The sequence below is a fragment of the Diceros bicornis genome, chromosome 15 (genome assembly GCF_020826845.1).
Source record: "Diceros bicornis minor isolate mBicDic1 chromosome 15, mDicBic1.mat.cur, whole genome shotgun sequence".
Taxonomy (NCBI): domain Eukaryota; kingdom Metazoa; phylum Chordata; class Mammalia; order Perissodactyla; family Rhinocerotidae; genus Diceros; species Diceros bicornis.
In genome coordinates, this window is record NC_080754.1 from 13,812,358 (window position 1) to 13,833,680 (window position 21,323).

The 21,323-nt window shown below is 43.2% G+C and overlaps 1 protein-coding gene and 1 long non-coding RNA gene across 3 annotated transcripts in view; one reads left to right on the forward strand and one right to left on the reverse strand.

The window, feature by feature from the left end:
• The window catches only part of LOC131414701 (uncharacterized), a 46,764-nt gene extending 27,960 nt beyond the window's left edge, over nt 1-18,804 (reverse strand). Inside the window, exon 1 of one of the 2 annotated variants that reach the window (XR_009222223.1) lies at nt 18,747-18,804. This is a non-coding gene — a long non-coding RNA (uncharacterized LOC131414701). Of the gene's footprint in view, nt 1-11,301; nt 11,344-18,746 lie in introns of those variants that run through there. The other variant, XR_009222224.1, reaches the window with a different exon arrangement.
• A 498-nt stretch (nt 18,805-19,302) lies between these two features.
• Nucleotides 19,303-21,323, forward strand: part of NECTIN3 (nectin cell adhesion molecule 3) — a 141,241-nt gene continuing 139,220 nt past the window's right edge. The window contains exon 1 of the mRNA XM_058555761.1: nt 19,303-19,465. Within this exon, the coding sequence (XP_058411744.1) occupies nt 19,303-19,465 (163 nt within the window). The remainder of the gene's footprint in view (nt 19,466-21,323) is intronic.

Consider the following 21,323-nt stretch of genomic DNA (forward strand, 5'->3'; position numbering starts at 1 on the left):
CAAAACAGATCTTTGAAATAAGTATTATTATTATTATCTCCATTTTAAAGAAGAAATAGAGTTTAGGTGATGTGCTCACAGTGAACGAGTAAGTGGAGAAACTGAGCTTCAGAATTTGGTTTTCTGACACCGATGCCTGTGGCCTGTTGCTGTATCACGCCGCTAAGCCTTATTATAAGTCAGAGTCCCTGAGGCTGTCCCGAGAGGAGTGACAGACAGAGTTCACACAGTACGATGTCAGCTGGACAATCACACTTTCTGTGTGTCACTTCATGGAGACCAAGGGGTCACGACCTCATCTCATCCTAGTTTTCTTCAGATACCTGTTACAGGATCTCACATTCAAAAGCAGAGGGGCAGAGAAATCTTTACTTTGAACATGGTTTTGAGGCACTTTGTGGCTAGAGCCTGTGGAAGGAGGTGGACCCTGCTCAGGTCTCAGGTGAGACCCAAAGTCTCATACGTGCATTTCTGCCATGAGTGTCTTTCATAAAGAAGGATACAAAAGAAAGGGATAGAGGTCCCTGAGCAAGGGGAGGACTTGTAAGTATGCTGAGAAGATCTCTTCCCAGAACAATACTCAGTGGATAGGGTTCTTCACAGCCTGATTGACTCTTTAAAGGAGACCTACAATCCTCTGAAAAGAGGTGTGTGTGTGTGCCCCAACAATTTCAACAGTTAAAGAAAACCAAGTTCCTGCCCTCAAGCAAGATGATGATAAAAGTAATAATAATAATAATAATAATAATAATAATAATGACAGTGTGAAGAATAAGACACTTTTACTTATTTTGTCTCCATTATACTGAAATAACTTCACTTTAGGCAACTTAAACGTCTTTGATTTTTTTTTTCCATCTCAGAGTATTTAGGTAGAATATAGCTAATTCCTAAGAAAAATTGTTTTCTAAAATCACAATAGCTGTGAGTGGCTGACATTGTTGGTTAGCCAACCCTGTAATCATTCCTAAAATGATTCTTGCAAAGGCCCACACTAGGAGTAGCCATGGGACCCAGTCCTAGCCAAGGAAACATGAGGGAAGTCTCTTGGAAGGCTTCAGGGGAAAGTTTCAATATACTCTTGAAGAGATGGTTGCTGACTTCCAATTCTCTCTTCTTCTTGCCTCTAACTTGGCCGTGATGCCTGGAGCTGTCACAGCCTTTATGTGACTGTGAGCATTGAGGTCATGGTGGTGAAGAGCCAGATGTCTATGGAGACCATGGTAGAAAGACTGAAAGAGCCTGGGCCTTAGATGGCATTGTTAATCAGCTGAAGTAACACCAGCAATTGGCCACTCCCAGCCTTCCCCTTATGTGAGAAAGTAAATCCCTCTTTGTTTAAGCTACTATTCCTGAGATTATCTGTAACGTGCAGCTGAAAGTATTCAACTGCGTAACTTTGAGCTAGTTTCTTAAAAGTTTTTTTTTTTGATGAGGCAAATTGGCCCTGAGCTAACATCTGTGCCAATCTCCCTCTATTTCGTATGTGGGACACTTGCCACAGCACGGCTTGATGAGTGGTGTAGGTCCACGCCCGGGATCTGAACCTGTGAACCCTGGGCTGCCAAAGCAGACTGCGCTGAACTTAACCACTACGCCACCAGGCCAGTCCCACTTAAGTGGTTTGAACCTAAGTTTCCTTGTACATAAAATATAAGAAGGTTGAACACTTTTAGATCTAAGAATTCTCAGATTCAAAAAGTACATTGGCCCTATTATATTAAGAAACAAATTTTTTTAAAAAGATACAGCGCACATTTCAAGCTTCTGTTTTCAATTTTACAAATAGTATTATCTTTGTAGTGACATAGGAATATGAAACAGTACATATTTTAAACATATTTTGCTATTATTTGTTTACTGCTGAAATGATTATACCACTTTAATGGAAAGTGTTTTGTGTTTTCGTGATTCTTCACAAGCATGGGTCCTAGTCAATGCAATGGGGATATTCCACTGAACTTATATGAAAAGCCAAAAATGCACAATTTATATTCCCCCATACACATAGTTTCAGAACTATTGGCCTATCACTGAAGAGTATCTATTTTAAGAGGACTAAGACTTAATTACAAAAGGCCTATCAATCTAGTCCTTACTCTGAGCCCAGCACAAGGAAAATACCTTTTCTATTTAAAGATCACTATAGGAGATATTGCTTGGTGTCATTGAAAAGGAACTATCTCCATAGGCAAAAGAATGAAAGTAAGGAATTTTTAAAGCACTTCCTAAGTAGATTTGCAACAAAAGACTTTCAGGGGATGAATAGTACCTTCATTTTCAATAGGAGACTGTGTTACAACAAAAACTACTGTCTTCTCACATATAATTTTAAGAGTTTTAAATGATAGAAGGGTCTTAGCTACGTCTGAAGATTAAGTTCCTGAGAAATTATATTTATTTTCAATCTTAAAAATTAAGATTTTTAAAAGCAATTCTAATGAGCAGAATCTTTAAGAGTACAAATTTGGAGTGAAAAGCTTAAAAACAACGTATATTTATGTGCTTCAATTTTTTAACAGTTAATATGTCAAAAACAGCAGATACAGTCTTTCTGCTCTTAACATTTTAATAATTATAAGTCAGCATGATTCCTGATGTAGTTCAACTTTTAAGTTTGGCTTAAATGATAGACTATTTTAAAAATTCTGTTTCGTATTTTATTCTTTTTTAAGTTCCTTTTCACAACTTCTCAAGATAGATGCATATTATACTGGATTTAACATGAGTAATAAATAAGTAAAAAAAGAGTTTACACTAAGCTGACAACTTGTTTATACTTTTTATAGATGGAGCTTGAACTAGTCAGAATCTCACAAAATTTCTGAGAACTTAAGAAAATCAAATAGAATTCGTGTTGCTTCTGTGTAAGCAAATCCTTGTAAATGTGTTCCTGCCTCTGAGTGACAGATGATGGCAACAGTGAGAAGGTAATTTTCCTCACCAGGTGGCTCTTCCAGGCAGCTTAATCACCCATTCTTAGGGTGTCTTTCAACTCGCAGAAATCATCTCTTCCTCAGTCTTACTATTAGGGAGAAAACAAAAGTGAAAGTTATACATTTCACTCTCCTTAACCTCTCACTCCAACCAGCTGGGAGCTGGAGATAAATCAGACAACAGAGCAGACAGGAACTAGTCTGGATCTCCACTGTCTGACCTCTGCTGGGCCCTCAGCACTGCCTTGCAATCTGACCACATTCCTGTGGTCATCTCACTCGCTCACATGCCTTAATAATTTTTTCTAACTTCTGCTTCTCAGATTCCATCCTGTTCTGTACCCCTTATACTCTCAGGACTTCACACTCTCCTTTAAAAAAATTAATTTTTTTCCGAAAAGCTTCAAACAGAAAATTTCTTCAACTCTTCAATCTCCTGCCATTAAATCAATGCTACATCTTCCCTTCTTTCTGAACTGTAAAAATGGAGGAAAGGTTTTCTCGTATTATTCAGGGCCAATCTCTCCACATATTCTGTGGATTGTGTTCCTTTCTATATTTCCAGGAAACTCACAGGCTTTCTGTTCTCAAGTTTGAACTGTTTTGAGTTCAATATATTTGAGTGCAATATATATATAAATGGTTCAAAGTTCAAAAATTGCAAAGAGAAATATGATGAAAAGTCTCTTCCATTCCTAGTCCCAGTCACCTATCTTCTCCTTGGGGCAAATGTCCTGCCAGAAATATCCTGTGTACAAATGAGTCAATGTACACAAATGCATTCTTTATTAAGTCTTTAAAAAAAAAAAAGTGATACATTTTACACACTGTTACATATCTTGCTTTTTTTGGTTAAAAATGTATCTTGGAGACAATATTAATTCATAAATATTGATTCATTCTTTTTTAACCACATAGCATTAATTATGAATGTCCCATAAATGATATAACCTGACCTCACTGATGGACATTCAACTTGTCTCCAAACTCTTATTATGAACAACATTGCAACAAATAATTTTGTACATTATTTCACACATGAAAATATACCTATAGGTTAAATTCATATTAGTGGGATTGCAGGGTTAAAGAGGAAACGCAGTTGTAATTTTGATAGATATTGCCAAATTATTCTCTGTAGATGTCAAACCAAACTATAGTTCCTCCAAAAATGTATGAGAGTGATAATGCCTAGTGAGAAGGCCATCACAAGGTTTTTTGCTGATCTCATAACTTTAATTAGTATTTTATTATAAGAAAGATTGAGCGTCTTTTCAAATATTTAAAAGCCATTTGTAATTCCTTTTCTATGAACTCTCTGTTCATATCCTTTTTCTATTTTCCCACATTGTTCTGTTTTTTAAAAATTGATTTGTAGAGAAAGACAACTTTTGTAATATGAGTTGCAATTTTTTTTGGCCATGTAGAAAATATTTTTATAGTCAAATTTATTAGGGTTTTATGTTTATGGCTTCTGGCTTTTGTGATATACTTAGCGAGATCTTCCCTACTCCAAGTTTATGGGAAAAAAATTTTTATGGTTTCCTCGACTGCTTTTGTGATTTCTAGTTTAAAGTTTACTTTATACAAATTTTACATATTTCTTGCTAAGATCATTTCTAGGTATTTTATCATTTTTTTATTGTTATTGTAAGTGGATCCTGTCTTTTATTAGATCTCCTAACTTGTTTCAATATATGAAGTCTGCTAATTTCTGTGCATTAATTTTGTAGTCAGTCACCTTACTGAATTCTCTGATTGTAATAGGTTTTTAGTTAATTGTCTTAGGATTTTCAAGTGTACAATTATATTACCTGAAAATAGTAATAATTCAACTTCTTCCTTAATGTTTAAACCTCAAATTTTTTTCTCTTTTTCATTTTCTCTATTAGTACCCCAAGGATAATGTTAGACAATAGTGAGATCCTAGGCATTCTTGTCTTGTTATTCAGGTAATCTTAGATTGTAGATTATCTTCTAACTTCCTAATATCATCAGCTTCTCCCTGTCTCCTAGATCCTTCTAATCTTGAAAAAAATCTGTTTGGACACCACGCTACACACCAACTACTGCTCCCTCAGTTTTCTTTCACAGCCAACTGCCTTGAAAACATTGCGTATACTTGTTCTTCCCATATCTGCCTCTTCTGTTCATTCCTCCGTTAATTTCAGTCTAGTTTCTGTTTCCACAACTGGTAGATCAGATACACTGGCCTATGAACACATATGGTACTCAGGAAACTCTCTGTGGTGGTGATGGTTGCAGGAAGACTGAGTTCCTGAGGTGACAGTGGTAGCGGTGTAAGACATGGTGTGTGGTGGGGTTCAGAAAACACGCTATCCCCAAATATGGCACCTTGGCATATTAGATACTTTAAGATGAAGGAGTTTAAAGAAATAGTGGAAACAAGAAGGTCCCTCTGACACTCCCCTTATCCTTCTCCCCTGAAGGAGGTCATAAGACCCTCTTGTGAGAGGTGCCCTCCCTATAGGAGAGAAGCATCCTTATCTCCAAAGACAAGGGGACACCGAGAAGAATCAAACAGGCCTCTCTCATTCTCCTCAGTTTACCATCCTTACCTCATACTCTTTGCCCTATCATATTTCTCCATGACCATCGACTCTTCATCAAACCTAGGACAAAAACACTCAGGTTTAACTGTTTCTTTGGGTCTTTATCTCCTTATAATGGCTCCCATGTCACGTAAAACTTACATTGTATGCTTTTACAAAAATTTATTGCATGCTTTTCTCCTGTTAATCTGTCTTTTTAAGTTTAATTTTCAGACCCAGCCAGGGACCCTAAGAGGGTTGAGGAAAACTTTTTTCTCCCCCACGTGTCTACTGTACACTTCAAGCATTCTCCTTGGTGCCAAATGTGGCATCTAGTGTCCAGTGGCTCAGCAACAATATCCCTCTTGATGACCCCTGCCATGGGATTTTGGACATTGTTTCTGGCTGTTAGTGCCCGATCTAGTTTGCCAAGCCTCCCAGAGATTCAGTGACCTCCCAGAGATTTAATAACCCAATATCCTTTTAATAAATGCCATTATTTTATTATTAGTATAATAAATTCTGCTTGTATTAGCCACAGTTGGTTTCTGTGACTTGCTCTTCTTGAGATTACCAATGTCCTCATTTTAATCATAGCATTCAACCTAATCGATCTTTCCCTCTCTCTAAAACATTCTTGTCCCTCAGTTTCTATGATATCACATTTGTAGTTTCCCTTTTTCCTCTCTGGCAACTCCTCAGTCTCTTTTGCTAGAGCTGCCTTTTCTTTAACCTGTCATCTAAATATTCCCACTTCTCAGGATTAGACCTTATCATCCCACTCTGCACTCATGTCCTAAGTGAACTCATATACTTACACAGCTTGAAATACAATCAATTTGCTGACCCCTTCTAAACTTATTTCCCCAGCACAGACCAAAGTTATGAGTTCTATATCTGCATACCTAACTAACTACTCAATATATTTGCTTGGATGTCTCATATGCACCTCAAACTCAAAGTTACAATATTTTCCCCTAAAATTGTCTTATCTCAGTCAATGGATCACCATGTAGTCACGTCAGAAACCTTAGACTCATTCTTAACTTCGTTCCTCTTACCCTCAAAATCCAGTTAATCCCTAAGTCCTCCCAATTCCTTTTCAACTCTGCCAACTTCTCTATTTTCATCACTTCGGCTCTAGCTACCATCACTTCTTGCTTGAATTCCTGTATCTGCTTAACCAATCTTTGAATTTATACTTATTCTTACTAATCCATTCTCTCTCTGATAGTCAGATTGCTCTTTTTTTTTTTTTCAGGAAAAGCTTTGCACTGAGCTAACATCTGTTTCCAATCTGCCTCTTTTTTTTCCCTCCCCAAAGCCCCAGTGCATGGTTATATATCCTAGTTGTAAGTCCTAGTAGTTCTTCTATGTGAGCTGCTGCCACAGCAGAGCAACTGGCAGATGGGTGGTGTGGTTCCACGACCGGGAAACGAACCTGGGCTGCCGAAGCAGGGAGAGCGCTGAACTTTAACCCCTAGGCCATCAGGGCTGGCTCCAGATTGCTTTTTTTTTTTTGTGAGGAAGACTAGCTCTGAGCTAACATCTGTTGCCAATCTTCCTCTTTTTGCTGAGGAAGATTGGCCCTGGGCTAACATCTGTGCCCATCTTCCTCTACTTTATATGTGGGATGCTGCCACAGCATGGCTTGACAAGCAGTGCATCAGTCTTCGCCTGGGATCCAAACCTGTGAACCCCAGGCTGCTGAAGTGGAGCACGAGAACTTAACCACTACACCACCAGGCCAGCCCCCAGATTGCTCTTTTTAGGAACAGATAGTTGATCATGTCACTTCTCTATTGAAAATTGTCAATGGCTTCCCATTACTGTTAGGATGAAGTCCAAAATACTTAATATGACCTATAAGATTCTCCTTTACCTGGACCCTTTCTACCTCTCTAGGCTCTTATGCCATTCTCTTATTCTGTATTAGTCAGTATACAGCCAGAAAGACAGAAACCAATTGAAATTGAAAGACCATTTCAATGAGTGAGATATTGCCTGAAGATCAGGAAGCTATTCCCCCTGGACTGCAGCCCACCAACCTTTACTTCTCTTTGATTGCTGGAGACACATACCTGTTCCTACTGCTATTGGAACTAAACAGGCACTGCCTCTCTACAGATGCTGCTGAAAACCTCTACGGACTACTCAACCCCAGAGTCTTCTACCACATCTATTGCTGTGACCCAGAGGCTCCACCAAAAGCAGAAAAAAAAAATGGCTTCTTCATTTCTCCTACTCTAAATGTTCTGCCAGTGCTGCCTAGTGGCAGAAATTAACAGGAAATGTGCTGACAAAGGAGTGTGCAAAATGTAGTTTGCTGGCTTCCAGCCACAGGTCAGGAATGGAGCTGAGAGCTACACACAAATACTGGCACAAGCTCCCATTTGAACTTTTCAAATTGACCAAACTGTGGGCTGTACGCTGAACACTTCCAAGACACACACACACTCCCATAGTTTTCATAGGTTAATACCAATTTATTTTCTGGGTCTTAGCTTAAATAGCAGTCCATCAGTGAAGCTTTTTTTTGTTGTTGTTGCTGAGGAACATTGGCCCTCAGCTAACATCTGTTGCCAATCTTCCTCTATTTTGTTGCTGCTGAGTGGTGTGGGTCTCCGCCACAGCATGGCTGCTGAGTGGTGTAGGTCTGTGCCCGGGATCAAAACCCATGAACCTGGGCCACTGAAGTGGAGCATGCCAAACTTAACCACTACACAATGGGGCCTGCCCCAGTGAAGCTATTTTTGAGCCCACATATTAATCTGGGTCTCCCAATATATGCTCTCCAGCACCCTGTGCCTTTCTCTCACAACATTAATAAAATTGTGACTAAAAAAATTGCATAATTATTCATTTAATATCTGCCTCCCCTGCTAAACTGAAAAGTCATTGAAGAGAAGGACTTCTATGTTTTACTTATTATTATATCTCCACTGCATGGAGTATGGACGATCTGGAATAAATATTTGCTGAATAAATGACATGTATCTTCTATCATAGCATTTGAAAGGGTAGTTCCTTCACTCATTGTCAATAATCCCTCCAGGGACAAAACATTTAATAGTTCTGAAATGTTATTTTATCAATAGGCAAAAGAATCAGTTTCTCAGGGATTTCTCTTATGTTGTTATAAATACAGAAATTGGCAGAAATGACATGTTAGTTTCTCTAGGTGAGTTGTATTGGAAATATGAATGCCTACATCTTTTTCAATAATATAGTATATTTCACAGTAATTTAAGTAACCATGGAGATAGCTATGGAAATAGATAGGAAAAGACAAATTCAAGGAATTAAATGGATGGAACTCTTATGAAATGTGTAAAGGGCAGTGACTGGCAACAGCTAAGCATTAAAGTATTTGATCACGAGAGGGATAGAACGGATTCTCTTTACAAACTGGATGGTAGCTCCTCAATTTAGTTCTATTCATTAGGTCAACTCCTTTGTTTGGCATTTTATGCCCATAACAGAAAGACTGTAGGGTACAAGAGGGCATCAGAGCTATCAGCAGTCTGTTATCTTTAAAGCTGGTTCCTGATTCTGAAATTGGATTTTAAGAATTTTAATACTCAAAGTGTTTGATCTGTTTCTAAGAGGTGAATTGTATCTATGCTCTTCCATCCTCGTCTGCTTAGAAGAGAATCATCTCTAGTTTCTGATTTGTGGGGGAGGGTGGAGACGAGGTTAGTGTCGATGAAATTTTAAATTTTTGCTAAGAGAGAGGAAAGGGTGACAAGATAAGTTAAATTAGAAGGCAATTGGGCCGGTCCGTGGCTTAGCGGTTAAACACGCGCGCTCCGCCGCTGGCGGCCCGGGTTCGGATCCCGGGCGTGCACCGACGCACCGCTTCTCCCGGCCATGCTGAGGCCGCGTCCCACATACAGCAACTAGAAGGACGTGCAAATATGACATACAGCTATACTGGGGCTTTGGGGAGAAAAAAAAAAGGAGGAGGATTGGCAATAGATGTTAGCTCAGAGCCGGTCGTCCTCAGCAAAAAGAGGAGGATTAGCACAGATGTTAGCTCAGGGCTGATCTTCCTCGCAAAAAAAAAAGAAAAAAAAGAAGGCAATTGATGCAATTCATCTAGGAGAGCTTCAATTTTTTCAGAGAAATAAGCAGCAGTATTTTCCAATGGGAGTGCATGGGCTAAGGAAAAGAATGGAGGCTTGAGGAGAAAGGAAAAGATTTGGAGCAGTCACTGCAAAGGTTTCAATAAAGATGACTATAAGAGTTGTTGAGTAGCTTTGAGAACCTGAGGGTAAGTTTGATACCGTAAAATTTCAGAAATTATAACTAGTGCCCAGTTGCAATTTTATCAAGCAACTCCTAATCTATGGCAGGAATGCTAAATGTGGTTAGTGAGGGTCAGCAAAGCAGACAAAGGCGGGTGAGTGCATTCTTGAAAGTTTACCATGCAGTCCAGTCTGGATAGGAAGGCAGAGAAGCCAGAATAGGAGTAACGAATTTGTAGATAAGTGTTAGAAGACAAAAATTGGAAGACGAAGAGTAAATTCAACAGTAATGGTAAACTGGTAGGAAAACAGGCAGCTAAGTTAGAAAAAGCTCTTCAATGAGAAATTCCCACAGAGACCAAAGGTCCACGGGAGGTTGAAAAGTATTGATTTGTCAAGGACTTCAAGTAGAAGCAGAGTAAAACAGTGTACACAGAGGTTCAAAAGAAGACAGGTTGTTGAATGAAAGCCACAGAACAATGATCTAGAAGTAGATACACCCAGCCCTGCTCCAGGTGGCATGGGAAGTGGGAAAAAACAGAAGCTTTCTGTAGAAGATGATGCAAAAGGTCTTAAATTTTAAAAGAAAAATCCACGTTATGTTTATTTTGAGAAGGTAGGAATGTTAAAGGCAAGGATACGGGGATATTTGCTCATGGTGGAACAGAGATTCTAAAGAGTCTCATGAAGAAAACAAAAAGACTGGTCAGGAATGGAGTGGGCCTAAGGTGGTGTTAAGGCAAGCTAGATAAGGTGGTTAGAAGTAATGCTGAGTTTTATGCTAAGGTCCTTGAGTGCTGGTCAAAGAAAACTCCTATTTCCGCTCTACTCTACTCACACCAACTTCTGACACCAAATGTGTGTGTGTGGGGTGGGGGTGGGGCTTCCCACACCAAACAATTCTCCAACTGTCTAGACCAACTGGGTGTCCTACAATTCAGTTTTGACACTACCTGGAGTTAGCACAGACCCCTCAGGTTAAGGGTCCAGTCCCACAAGATTGCTCCCATTTCAGATGCCAATCACAAGTCCCAGGTTGTCACCTGTACTTCTGACCAACTTGCTACACATTTAAGGTTTCCACAACCCCCTCCTAGGGTTCAATATTTTGCTAGAAGTCCTCTCAGAACTCAGGGAAACACTTTCATTTACCAGTTTACTATAAATGATACAACTCAGGAACAGTGAAATGGGAAAGATACAGAGGGCAATCTATGTGGAAGGGGAGCAGACCTTCCACGTCCTCTCTGAGTGCACCACCCTCCCAGCACCTCCATGTGTTCACCAATCTGGAAGCTTTCTGAATCACTTCCTTAGAAATTTTAAGGGAGGATTCATTATGTAGGCATGATTGATGAAGTCATTGGCCATTGATGATTAAGTCCATCTCCAGCCCCTCTCCCCACCCTGGAGTTTGGGGGGTGGGGCTGAAAGTTCTAACCCTCTAATCACATGGTTGGTTTCTCTGGCAACCAGTCCAGGATCCTCAAAGAGCCACCTTATTAGCATAAACGCAGATATGGTTGAAAGGGGCTTATTATAAATAACAAAAGCCACTCCTCTCACCTCTATCACTCAGGAAATTCCACGGGTTATAGGAGTTCTGTGCCAGGAACTGGAGAGACAAAGATCAAAAATTTTTTTCTCACAATTATATCACAATTAGTTTTCTACTGCTGCTGTGACAAATTACCATAGACTCAATGGCTTACAACACACATTTATTATCTTACAGTTCTCTAGGTTATGAGTCTAACCCAGGTCTTAGCTGGCGACAATCAAGGCTTGGGCAGAGCTGCAGTCCTTTCTGGAGACTCTAGGGGAGAATCTGTGTCTTTGACTTTTCCATCTGCTAAACATTGCATATTCCTTGGCTTATTGTCTTTCCTCCATCATCAAAGCCAGTAATGGAGCGTCTCTCTGACCATTTTCTGTAGTCACATCTCCCTCTGACTCTTCTGCCTTCCCTTTTGACTTTTAAGGACTCTTGTGATTACAATGGGCTCACCTGAATAATCCAGGATCCTCTACCTATTTTTATTTTTTTGCATATTTTTTTTTGTGTGTGTGTGTGTGTGTGTGTGTGTGTGTGTGTGTGTGTGAGAGGAAGATCAGCCCTGAGCTAACATCTGTCGCCAATCCTCCTCTTTGCTGTGGAAGACTGGCCCTGGGCTAACATGCGTGCCCATCTTCCTCTACTTTATATGGGACGCCGCCACAGCATGGCTTAACAAGCAGTGCCCACTTAACCACTACGCCACCGGGCTGGCCCACCTCTACCTATTTTTAAAGTCAGCTAATTAGCAACCTTAACTATTTGCAAACAATTCTCTTTCGCCGTGTGACCTGACATATCCGCAGGTTTTGGAGATTAGAATGTGTATATCTTCGGGGGACCATTATTCTGCCTACCACAGGAGGTACAGTGCAGAGGTTTGTAAGCAATAAAGAAGGATGCTGAGTTAGCACAATCTGGTTAATAGAAGGCAGAGTTGATCAGAAGTAGTTTCAAGATTTCAGTTGGAGGTGGGAACATGAGCCTTATCAAAATTCCACTCCCAGATTGCTGATGATTGATATGCAATTCCTAAATCTATGTCTAAAAATACTAACACTACTACTAACTACTACTACTAACAACAACAAAAACTAACACCTCTTGGGCTTTCTACATCAGGCCTGTTCTAAGGTCATTACATGAACTAATTTTATCCTTTGACAACACTGGGAGGAAGGAATAATCATTTTCCCTATTTTCACATGAGGAAACTAAGAGAACTGGTCACTTGCCCAAGGTCGCAAAGTAGAGATCTTGACCTGAAACCCAGGCGGGGGAGCTCCAGGGCGTTTAAGGTTACATCATACAGCCTCCCTCCAAGCAGCTGTCTAGGTTGGGAGACTTGGATAGCTGAGGAGTTTCTGTTTGGGGTTAGATACCACGGGGTACAAGTTAGAAACAAAGCTTCAGACAATTAATTAGGGCAGGATCTGTTAAAACATGAATGGTGGTGTAGGGGTGGGGAGGAATGTCTCTTCATTGTACTGAACCTACACAGACGCCAGATTTCTTTAGTTCAGTTCAATTTAAATACAACTGGAAAACCATCCACAAAGCTACCCTTTCTTTTCCTTGCCTTCCATTCAATAAATATTTATTGATTAATGACAATATAAAAGAAACTGTACTGGACATTACATGAACCTGAGACACAAGACAAAGGAATAATATAAAATAGAAGTATATTATAAAATTTGCCCAATAATTTATAAAACCATCAATTACATTATTGTAACCTTTGTCATTTGATCCCTCCCCCCATTTTCTTCTCCATGATCTCTCTTCTTTTACTATCACTCTGCCTCTACCCATGTTTTCATTACCTTCTTTTGAGTGCTTCTCTTTCCATCCTTTGTCATCATTTTGCTCATGTGTCTTTTGCCTCTTGCTTCAGCTGCCTAGATTACTATCTCTTAGCTAACCACCCCATATTCAAACTACTGTGGAAAGAAACTCTTGTTTTAAAACCCTAAAATTCTCCTGAATTCATTTTCTGTTTTCTATCTACTTATCACTCCTCAAGTTCAGATTTTCATTCTCTCTGCTCCTCACAACTTTCTTACTAAATTTCTGCTCATAATTCTCCCAAATCCCCTGACAATCCATTCATCCTCACCTTTACACTGTTTTCTGAGTTTTCTAGCAAAGCTAATCTTGTCATTCCCCTACTCAAAATTCTTCAGTAGTCCCATGATCTACCAGATGAAATCCAAACTTCTTTATAAGGTTTAAAAACTCCCTGCCTACCCACCTAACTTCATTTTTACTCTTCCCCTAATTCCCCTTTGCACATTACCCTCCAGCAGCAGAGAAATACTTACGGTTTCCAAAACACATCATACTCTGTAACCTTTCACCTTCCTCTGCTGCTTCTACCCCCCTCATATGGAAAACTCCTAGTCATTCTTGAAGACTGTTCAAATGTTATCTTTGCAGTTAGGCCTTCCCAGTGTCTTTCAGGCACACTTGGGACTCCTCCTCTGCTCTCTCCTATACTGTGCATCCTTCCATTGTTTGCAAGAATATTGTTATTGGTATTTGGGATCAGGACTTGGATTTTTCCATTCTCAACACCCATCATAGACTCCTGCACATAGTAGCTCAATCATCTTTGCTAAATTAACCTACCATATTGCTATGACATAGCTCTTCTTCCTGCCTGACTATCAGTCCCTCAAACTGTATTCTTTGGAATCCTAGTGTCCCTACAAAAGAGTTACATTATAAATATATTATAGATTCATATTATAAACAGAGTCAGGCTTTAGATAGCTGTGTGAAATGTATGTTTGTTTTTATTGTAGGTTTAAGAGAGAAGTCCAATTCTTCTTTTCCTATATAATCCTCTTATCTTCTAGTTCCATAATGAGTCTCAAGTGCCATCAAGCCGTGTAAAACGAAATAAATCACCTAAACCACCTAAAATTAGAAACTTCTATTTGTTTTTACCATGATCTAGATGAGGAACATCAACAAGAAACACGAATCATATGTATATATGATTAAAACACCAACATAATTATCTCCAAATTTACTTATTTCATACTCGCCTCTGCCTAACCTGAATTACTGCCAATGAAATAGAACAAATTTCGCTCATTTGCTTTATTGCTTTTATTTACATTAATTGACAGACTGATGTTGGCTCTGTGATTTTAAACAGTTTGACAGAGAAAAATAACTGTTACAAGGGAAGGTTTTGGGAAATAGTCACTGAAAAATAGAGCATCAGTCAAGGTTCAATCAGGAAAACAGAAACATCCTATGTTCCCGAGGGAGCTTAGTAATAGAGTATTGTTACACAGAGGTGGGAGGGGACCCACACCAAAAAGGGGAATACTGAGATGATCCAGAGATAGGAACTGTAGAGAGCCTTTACCACCCTTAGCGCTGGGGGAGCAAAGGGGAAAGTCTGGGATATTAGAACTCAGAAGCTCAGAGGAGGGATCCTCTGATGATGGTTTGGACCTTGGAGAAGTGGGCACCGCCTAGCTGGTGCTGGTACCTCTGAGGGATCATGATAAGTCTGGTTCTTAGAATGTTAAAGAAGTGCGAGGCTGGAACCAACTGCTGACGGCAGGGTGAAGGGCTATCACTGCTGAGGTGACACAGATGGGAGCAGGAAGAAACCAGAAAGGACCAAGCATCTTCTGCTCTACCCCTGCCTCCCACCCTTCCTCCAGTGGCTTCTGATAGAACCTACCAGGAAGCCAGCATGCAAAGGAGACATATAGTTTCCAGAGCCCCAGCCCCAGTATTACACACCGCAAATGTGGAAGTATGAATATGGAGTGGAGAGGTGATAGCTTAATAAGCAGCACTAAGAGCAATTAAATTGAGAGTCTTAAGCAATGGTCTGTTAGAGTAATCATCTTCCAGCTCAACAAACTCAGCATGATCATATTCTCAAGACTTTAAAAAATTAATATGCTTCTGTTGAGTTGTCTGCCATTAGACATGCACTCAAGTATGCTATGTCACCATACTTATCATTTGATCCTCCAGTCTGGGACCTGTATGGCAGATACTGTTCTAGGTCGTTGGGTTTCAACAGTGAAAAATAGATAGGTCCCTGCCAGCCCTAGTGGAACTTTCATTCTAGTGAAGGGAAAACAGATAATAAATAAAGACATAACATGTCAGATGGTGAGTGCAATGGAGGAAATAAAGCAACTTAAGGGGGATAGGGATTGGGGGTGGGAACAGCTCTTTCATATAGGGTAGCCATGGAAGGTCTCAATGGCAGAGTGAAATTTGAGCAAAGACCCTAAGGAAATATGAGGGAGAAAGCAGTATGAACATATGCGGGAAGATCTTTTCAGTAGGAAATAGTTGCATTTGATAAATGTGAGGTTGGTGAAGAGTTTGCAAGTGGGTGGACTTTTTTTGTGGGTTGCAGCTTGTTTTTCACTATTTGCACAGTTCTGCTTTAGAAGACTATGAGTCTAGCTGGATAACATAAACTTATTGTCAAATATCATACCAAGTTCAAACATTCACAAAGCATTGCTCATCTCTTCCACTGAGGGAAAAGCTATACTTCTTCATGCAGCAGGTTATAAAAAATTTGCTGATGGTAAGGGGAACTAGCTGAAGTACATAATGGCCTATCTCTACTATAAAATACTTCCTTTGTTACAGAGTCAGCTATGCAATTCTAATAATAGTCACAAACCTTTAATTTGGATTATTTGAGAAATGTAAGATGTCCAGCACTATACATGATTACTCCTTTGTTAAGATGTCAACCTTTGTTTTTTGGTTAAGAGTTAATGAACCTTGATTACTGGCCAACAGTCTTTGAGGCAGAAAGTGGGATGGACACCATCGGTACTCTTAACTCAAAACAATGAAATCATTGTTGGCATTAGGATCATGTTGCTTTTTGTTCAAATCATTTTTTTCTCGGAAAATACATGCATACTTTGGATTCAATGGTGCCAGAAATATTAATAAGTTAGCTATAATTATTTCTTCAACTAGTTTGTCTCTCAAACAATAAAGGTGAACACACCTGTAAAGTTAGACAACCTAAAAATGGTATAAAACCGAGTAATACTCTCATGTTAAAGGTTTAAAAAATCAACAATAATTCTGGTCCTTGGAAAAAAAATTAACACATAATGTAAAATCTTTTTCTGTAGCTAGTAATAATTTCCAACAGGAAAGTGGAATGTCTTTGGGTGGCCTGGGTCGTCTGGGGGTGGCTATGTCTTCATTTGAAGAGAAGTGATTTAAGACTAGACACTTAGAAAGTAGAAATTTGAGTTACCTCAGTAAATTTGTTTTTAACTTTAAAAGGACTCTTGAGAGGTCAGTGGCGCCCAGTGGAAGGCAGGAAAACCATCACCCAGGGCTCGTACTATTTGCACTTAACCTCCGCGCCTAGGTTCCTCCGGCTGTCAAGTAGGGAATAATAGTAATTGCTACCTTCCGTGGGAAGTAAGCGTGTGCTTTGACATCCCTGGGTGAAGATGCTATATCAACACAAATTATTATTATTAGAACACAATACATGTATGCACATAAAACACCAGCATGGTGCTCTTTTAATGCTCATGTAACATCTACAAATACAGCTCTTCTATGATCTCTCTTCTCTTTAGGTCAGAGGAGAATATATTCATAGCATGCTACTAATCCAATTTCTCAAAATATGGAGGAAATATATTTCTTAAAGCTCCATATCATCCTTTTGAGAAGCACTAAACCTGCTAATCCCTCACGGTCCCTGTAGCAATCCCATGATGGCCCCCATATTAAACCTTTGGCATGTTTTCAAATGTTGGCTAAATTACTTTTTTCTGGAGACTGGAACCGTCAGTGAAAGGCTGGGGGAATGAAATTGGCTAGCGATATTAAAATTTCGGTTGTTTAACATTTAACTGAGTATCAACGACGTGTTAAAGTGCTATCTAAACAGATAATTAGCTAGTCGCTGCGCAGTGGGCTCTCTCTAAATTTAGCAGTGAAATTAGGTTTAGGGAATGCGAAAATAGGAAAAGAAATTTTCTCAAGGGAAAACGGTGGTGTCAGCACAGCTGAGGAATGTCACAATAGCTACATGTCGTCAATTATGATCATCATCAGGGGATCTCCCGGAGCGATGCAGGACAAGGTTTATTCACAAGAGCATCCCGAGGATAGGTGATGGAAAGGAGTGGCTGCAGGAGGCAGGCAGGCTTAGAGAGGGAGAGAGAAGAGGAATAGGGTGGAGGAAAAGAGGTACCAAACCCAGAGCAGGCAGACAGGATGAGAGGCGGAAGTTAAGAAAGAAAGAAGAGAGGTGGGCAGGAGTAGAATGGTGTATAGCCGTGGAGGTGAGTAAAACATTGTGTAAGCCAGCGGGTGGAGGGTGGGAAGAACCTAGTGATTGAAGGGGGAGGACAGCGTGATCTTGGCGGCAGGCAAGCATTAGTTTAGTAGAGACAGGCGTCTAAATCCTTGTTCGACTTTCTTATTGTAGCACATTTGTGGCTCTCTGGTGGAGATGGCAGGACCTACATACAATTAATGGTGTCAGGACTGAGGACGTGTGTCCTCCGCCTCCAGTCGCCCTCGGGACAGTCCCAACTGTCCACCACCCCCACAGAACCGCCGGTGGCTGCGGCGCCAAGGTCAGGCCACCAGGGCTGTGCTTGGCGGGGGGATGAAGAGGGCAGGGCGCGCAGCCATCTGGGGTGAGGGAGGGTCGTGGTGGATCACGGACGCTCGTCTTACAGGCAAATGTTTAATACTTCCCGAGGTCGCTTTCCCGCGATCAGTTCAAAGGCAAGCAGGCAATGAAAATAAAATTACACGTGCGAACATGCAAATGAAACAAAACCAAAGAAAAACACCACCGCACTCTAGGCGCTCCGACTGGGGAAATCCATGGCCTCCTGTTGCCAGTCGCCCGGCGAGGACAGCGGACAGCCCGGCGGCCGGAGACGCAAGAGCGAGAAAGCAAACCTTCCGGGGCCCCTCTCCTCGCCCGGCTCCGCTGACCCTTCCACCATGCTGCCCTCCTAGAGAAAGGAGCAAGGAAAACGCCCGTGCAAACGTGCCTCGGCGGGCTGGGGGAGTGGGCTGGGGAAGAGGGCGGCATTCGGCGAGTACAGCCGTCCCGGGAAGCAGGAAGGAGGAGAAAGTCTCCTTTCAGCCCCCTGCGCCCCCGGCGAGGACAGAGGGGACTAGTCTAGAACACCGCGTCCAGCTTCCCAGACCTTTAGCATGGGCAACGGAAGGGCAGCCTCATTCTGCCTTCCCCTCCCCATCCCCCCGCTCGTGCCGGGTCCAGACAGAGGGAGACCGCCTCCCGGGCGAGGCGAGCAGCGACCACGACGGTCCCGCCGCCCTCCGCCTCCGTCTGCGCCGGAGCCGCGCTGGACCCGCGAGGGGCGGAGTGGGCGAGACCATTGGAACCGCTGGGAAGGGGGGGACGAGGCGGGAAGGAGGGGCGGGGCCTACTAACCTGGTCCAGATTTCTCCGTCCTTTCTAAAGCCCTGCTGTGGGAGAAACCCCGTTATCAAAGTGGAGAGAAGAGATTTTTTTTTTTGAAAGGGGTGGAGCGTGTGTAGGAGGGCGGGGTGGGAGGAGCCGCGGCTGGCACTCCGGGATCAGACGGGAGCGGGGAGTTGCGCGGGGAGGGCGGGCGAGTCCCGGCGCCCGCTCGGAGGGTCGGCTTCCTCTCCCCCTCCCGCGCGGGCCGGGGTGGTGCGTTCCGAGTTCCCAGGAGTTCGAGGCGGGCGGGTGCCGGGGGGAGGGGAGTGGCGGCGGCGGCGGCGGGCGGCTCCCGCCTCAGCTTCGGCAGTGGCGTCGGCGGCGGCGGAGTCGAGGCAGCCGCGAGCGCTCGGCTGAGAGGCAGCCGGCGGCGACGGCTTGAGAGCTGGGAGTTGGGGGCGCGCGCCCCGGACCTTCCGCCGCCGCCGCCGCACCGCGGCCGCTGCCGCCGCCGCCGCCCAGAGCCTGAGGCGCGGGGGCCGGGGGAGCCGAGGGGCGGGCGAGCGGGCCGGGGGGAGGGTGGGGGATGGCGCGGACCCCGGGGCCGGCCCCGTTGTGGCCCGGAGGCGGCAAAGCCCAACTTTCCTCCGCCTCTCCCCCCGGGGCCGGGCTACTGCTGCCGCCCCCGACGCCGCCGCCGCTGCTGCTGCTGCTGCTCTTCCCGCTGCTGCTCTTCTCCCGGCTCTGTGGTAGGTGACCGCGGCCGCCGGCGCGGGCGGAGGGCGGCGCGGCCGGGACCCGGGCGGCGCGGCGGCTGTGTTCGGCGGTTGGCTGCGCGAGCGGGCGCCGCGGACTTTGGGTGGAAACTTTTCGCCGCGCCCGGGGCGAGGCCGCGGAGGGCCGGGGCCGGCGGGTGCGGGGCCGTGCCCTCGCGTCCCTCCCTCCGCTCCCCGCGCCGCCGGTCGAGCTGACGGCGGGGTCGGCGGTGGTGCCTCCTGCCCGGACCGGAGCTGCGTGCGCGGGCTCCTCCGCGGTGGCGCCGGGGACCGTTACTTGCTCGCGGCGTCGCGGAGGCAGCCGAGAGCGCGGACTTGCGGGCTGGGGCCGAGGTGCCGGGATGCCATCTGCCGCCTCCTTTTTCCCGGGTGAAACTTGAGCTGTGAGCCCGGATACCTTTAGGGACCGGAGCCCTACGGAGTGAAGCCTTCGCGTCCCCACCCCTCCTCGTCTGCCGCCCGGGACGAGGCCCCACGTTAGCCCCCTCCGCAGCATCCCCTGCGGTCCTTGTCCTCGGTCCTCTGGCCCCGCTCTGCCCGGGCAGCCTCTCATCGCTTTGCATCGAGCCGGTCGCTGCCTTCCAGTCTGTGGGACGTCTCTCACCCTGTCCGCGTTTATTTTAGCAAGGCGTGTTTGTCCTCAGGGCTTCGATTTACGTGTTAAATACCTGATTGCATCTACTGTGCCCCGGCTGTTCTGATCAAAACAACCCCCACGTCTCTTCCCCATCTCTTTCCTCCTTCCTGGTATGTTCCAGTTTTCATGTCACATTTGGGAGGTAGTCTGTAAGTTCTGTTCCTAGGTACTGGAGAGTAGAAGCCTCCTTGTTAAGGATCGTGTAAAAAAAAAAATCTGCCTTTCATGCAAGAGAGATGGACGTAAGTGATCATTAATGGAAGGCGGTGGTTTGGGAAACTAAGACCGCCAGTCTTTGGGGATTAGCTCTGTCTTTTGGTAATACCGAACAGTGCAGGACGTTAGTCGTTCGAAGACTCTTTCTTGGTGAAGAAGGTGGAGAAGCAGAACTTAAGCTTGCTCAAAGATTGGTTTGCCTAAGACATTTTTCCTAGTACATACAGCTGCTGTTGGATCTCAGTGTTTAAGGAAATCTTAAATGAAACCAGAAGTTTGACCAGTATTTATTAAAAGGAGAGATGTGTGCGGATTTCTTGGGTAGTGGGATTTAGAAGAAAGAGAATCCTGTTCCTGGTAGGTGTGTCAGGGTAGTTGGTTATGAGGGAGGCAAAGTTTTCAAGAGATTGAGTGCCCCTTGCAGGTGGAGAATTTCCACTTCCAATTCGCCAGCACGTTTCAAGCACTGTAATGAACGTTTCTGATTTACAGCGTATAGTATGATAAATGGCATGTTATCTGATCTACATTGATTCTGCAGCCCCGCGCCCCAGATGTTTAGTTCTACGACCCAATTTTTGATGCTATTACCTCTTTAAATTGATGCAAGATTCTAGACTGAATTTGTGTACTGTTCTTTTCCATTGAAGAGGATGGTGGATTACAATCCGGTGGGAGGAAAATTGGAGGGGGTGTTAACAGTTTACTATCCTGACTTAGATTGTGTTAAGGACTGAGAGAATATTATTTGTACTTTGAATAAAGGCTTATCTAGCTAGGCAAAGCCCTATGGAAAACTGAAGCTGGCTAATATGGACAACTAATACAGGGAAATAGAATTTGGGGAAGAATTTCACAGTGTGCAAGTGAAGTATTAATTACTTTTTGAAGGAACACAGTGGTTTTCACATGGAAGAAGAAACTTTTTATTTTAAATAAAATTTCTTTAATACTGTGCTGTTGGAGGGATGGACTTGA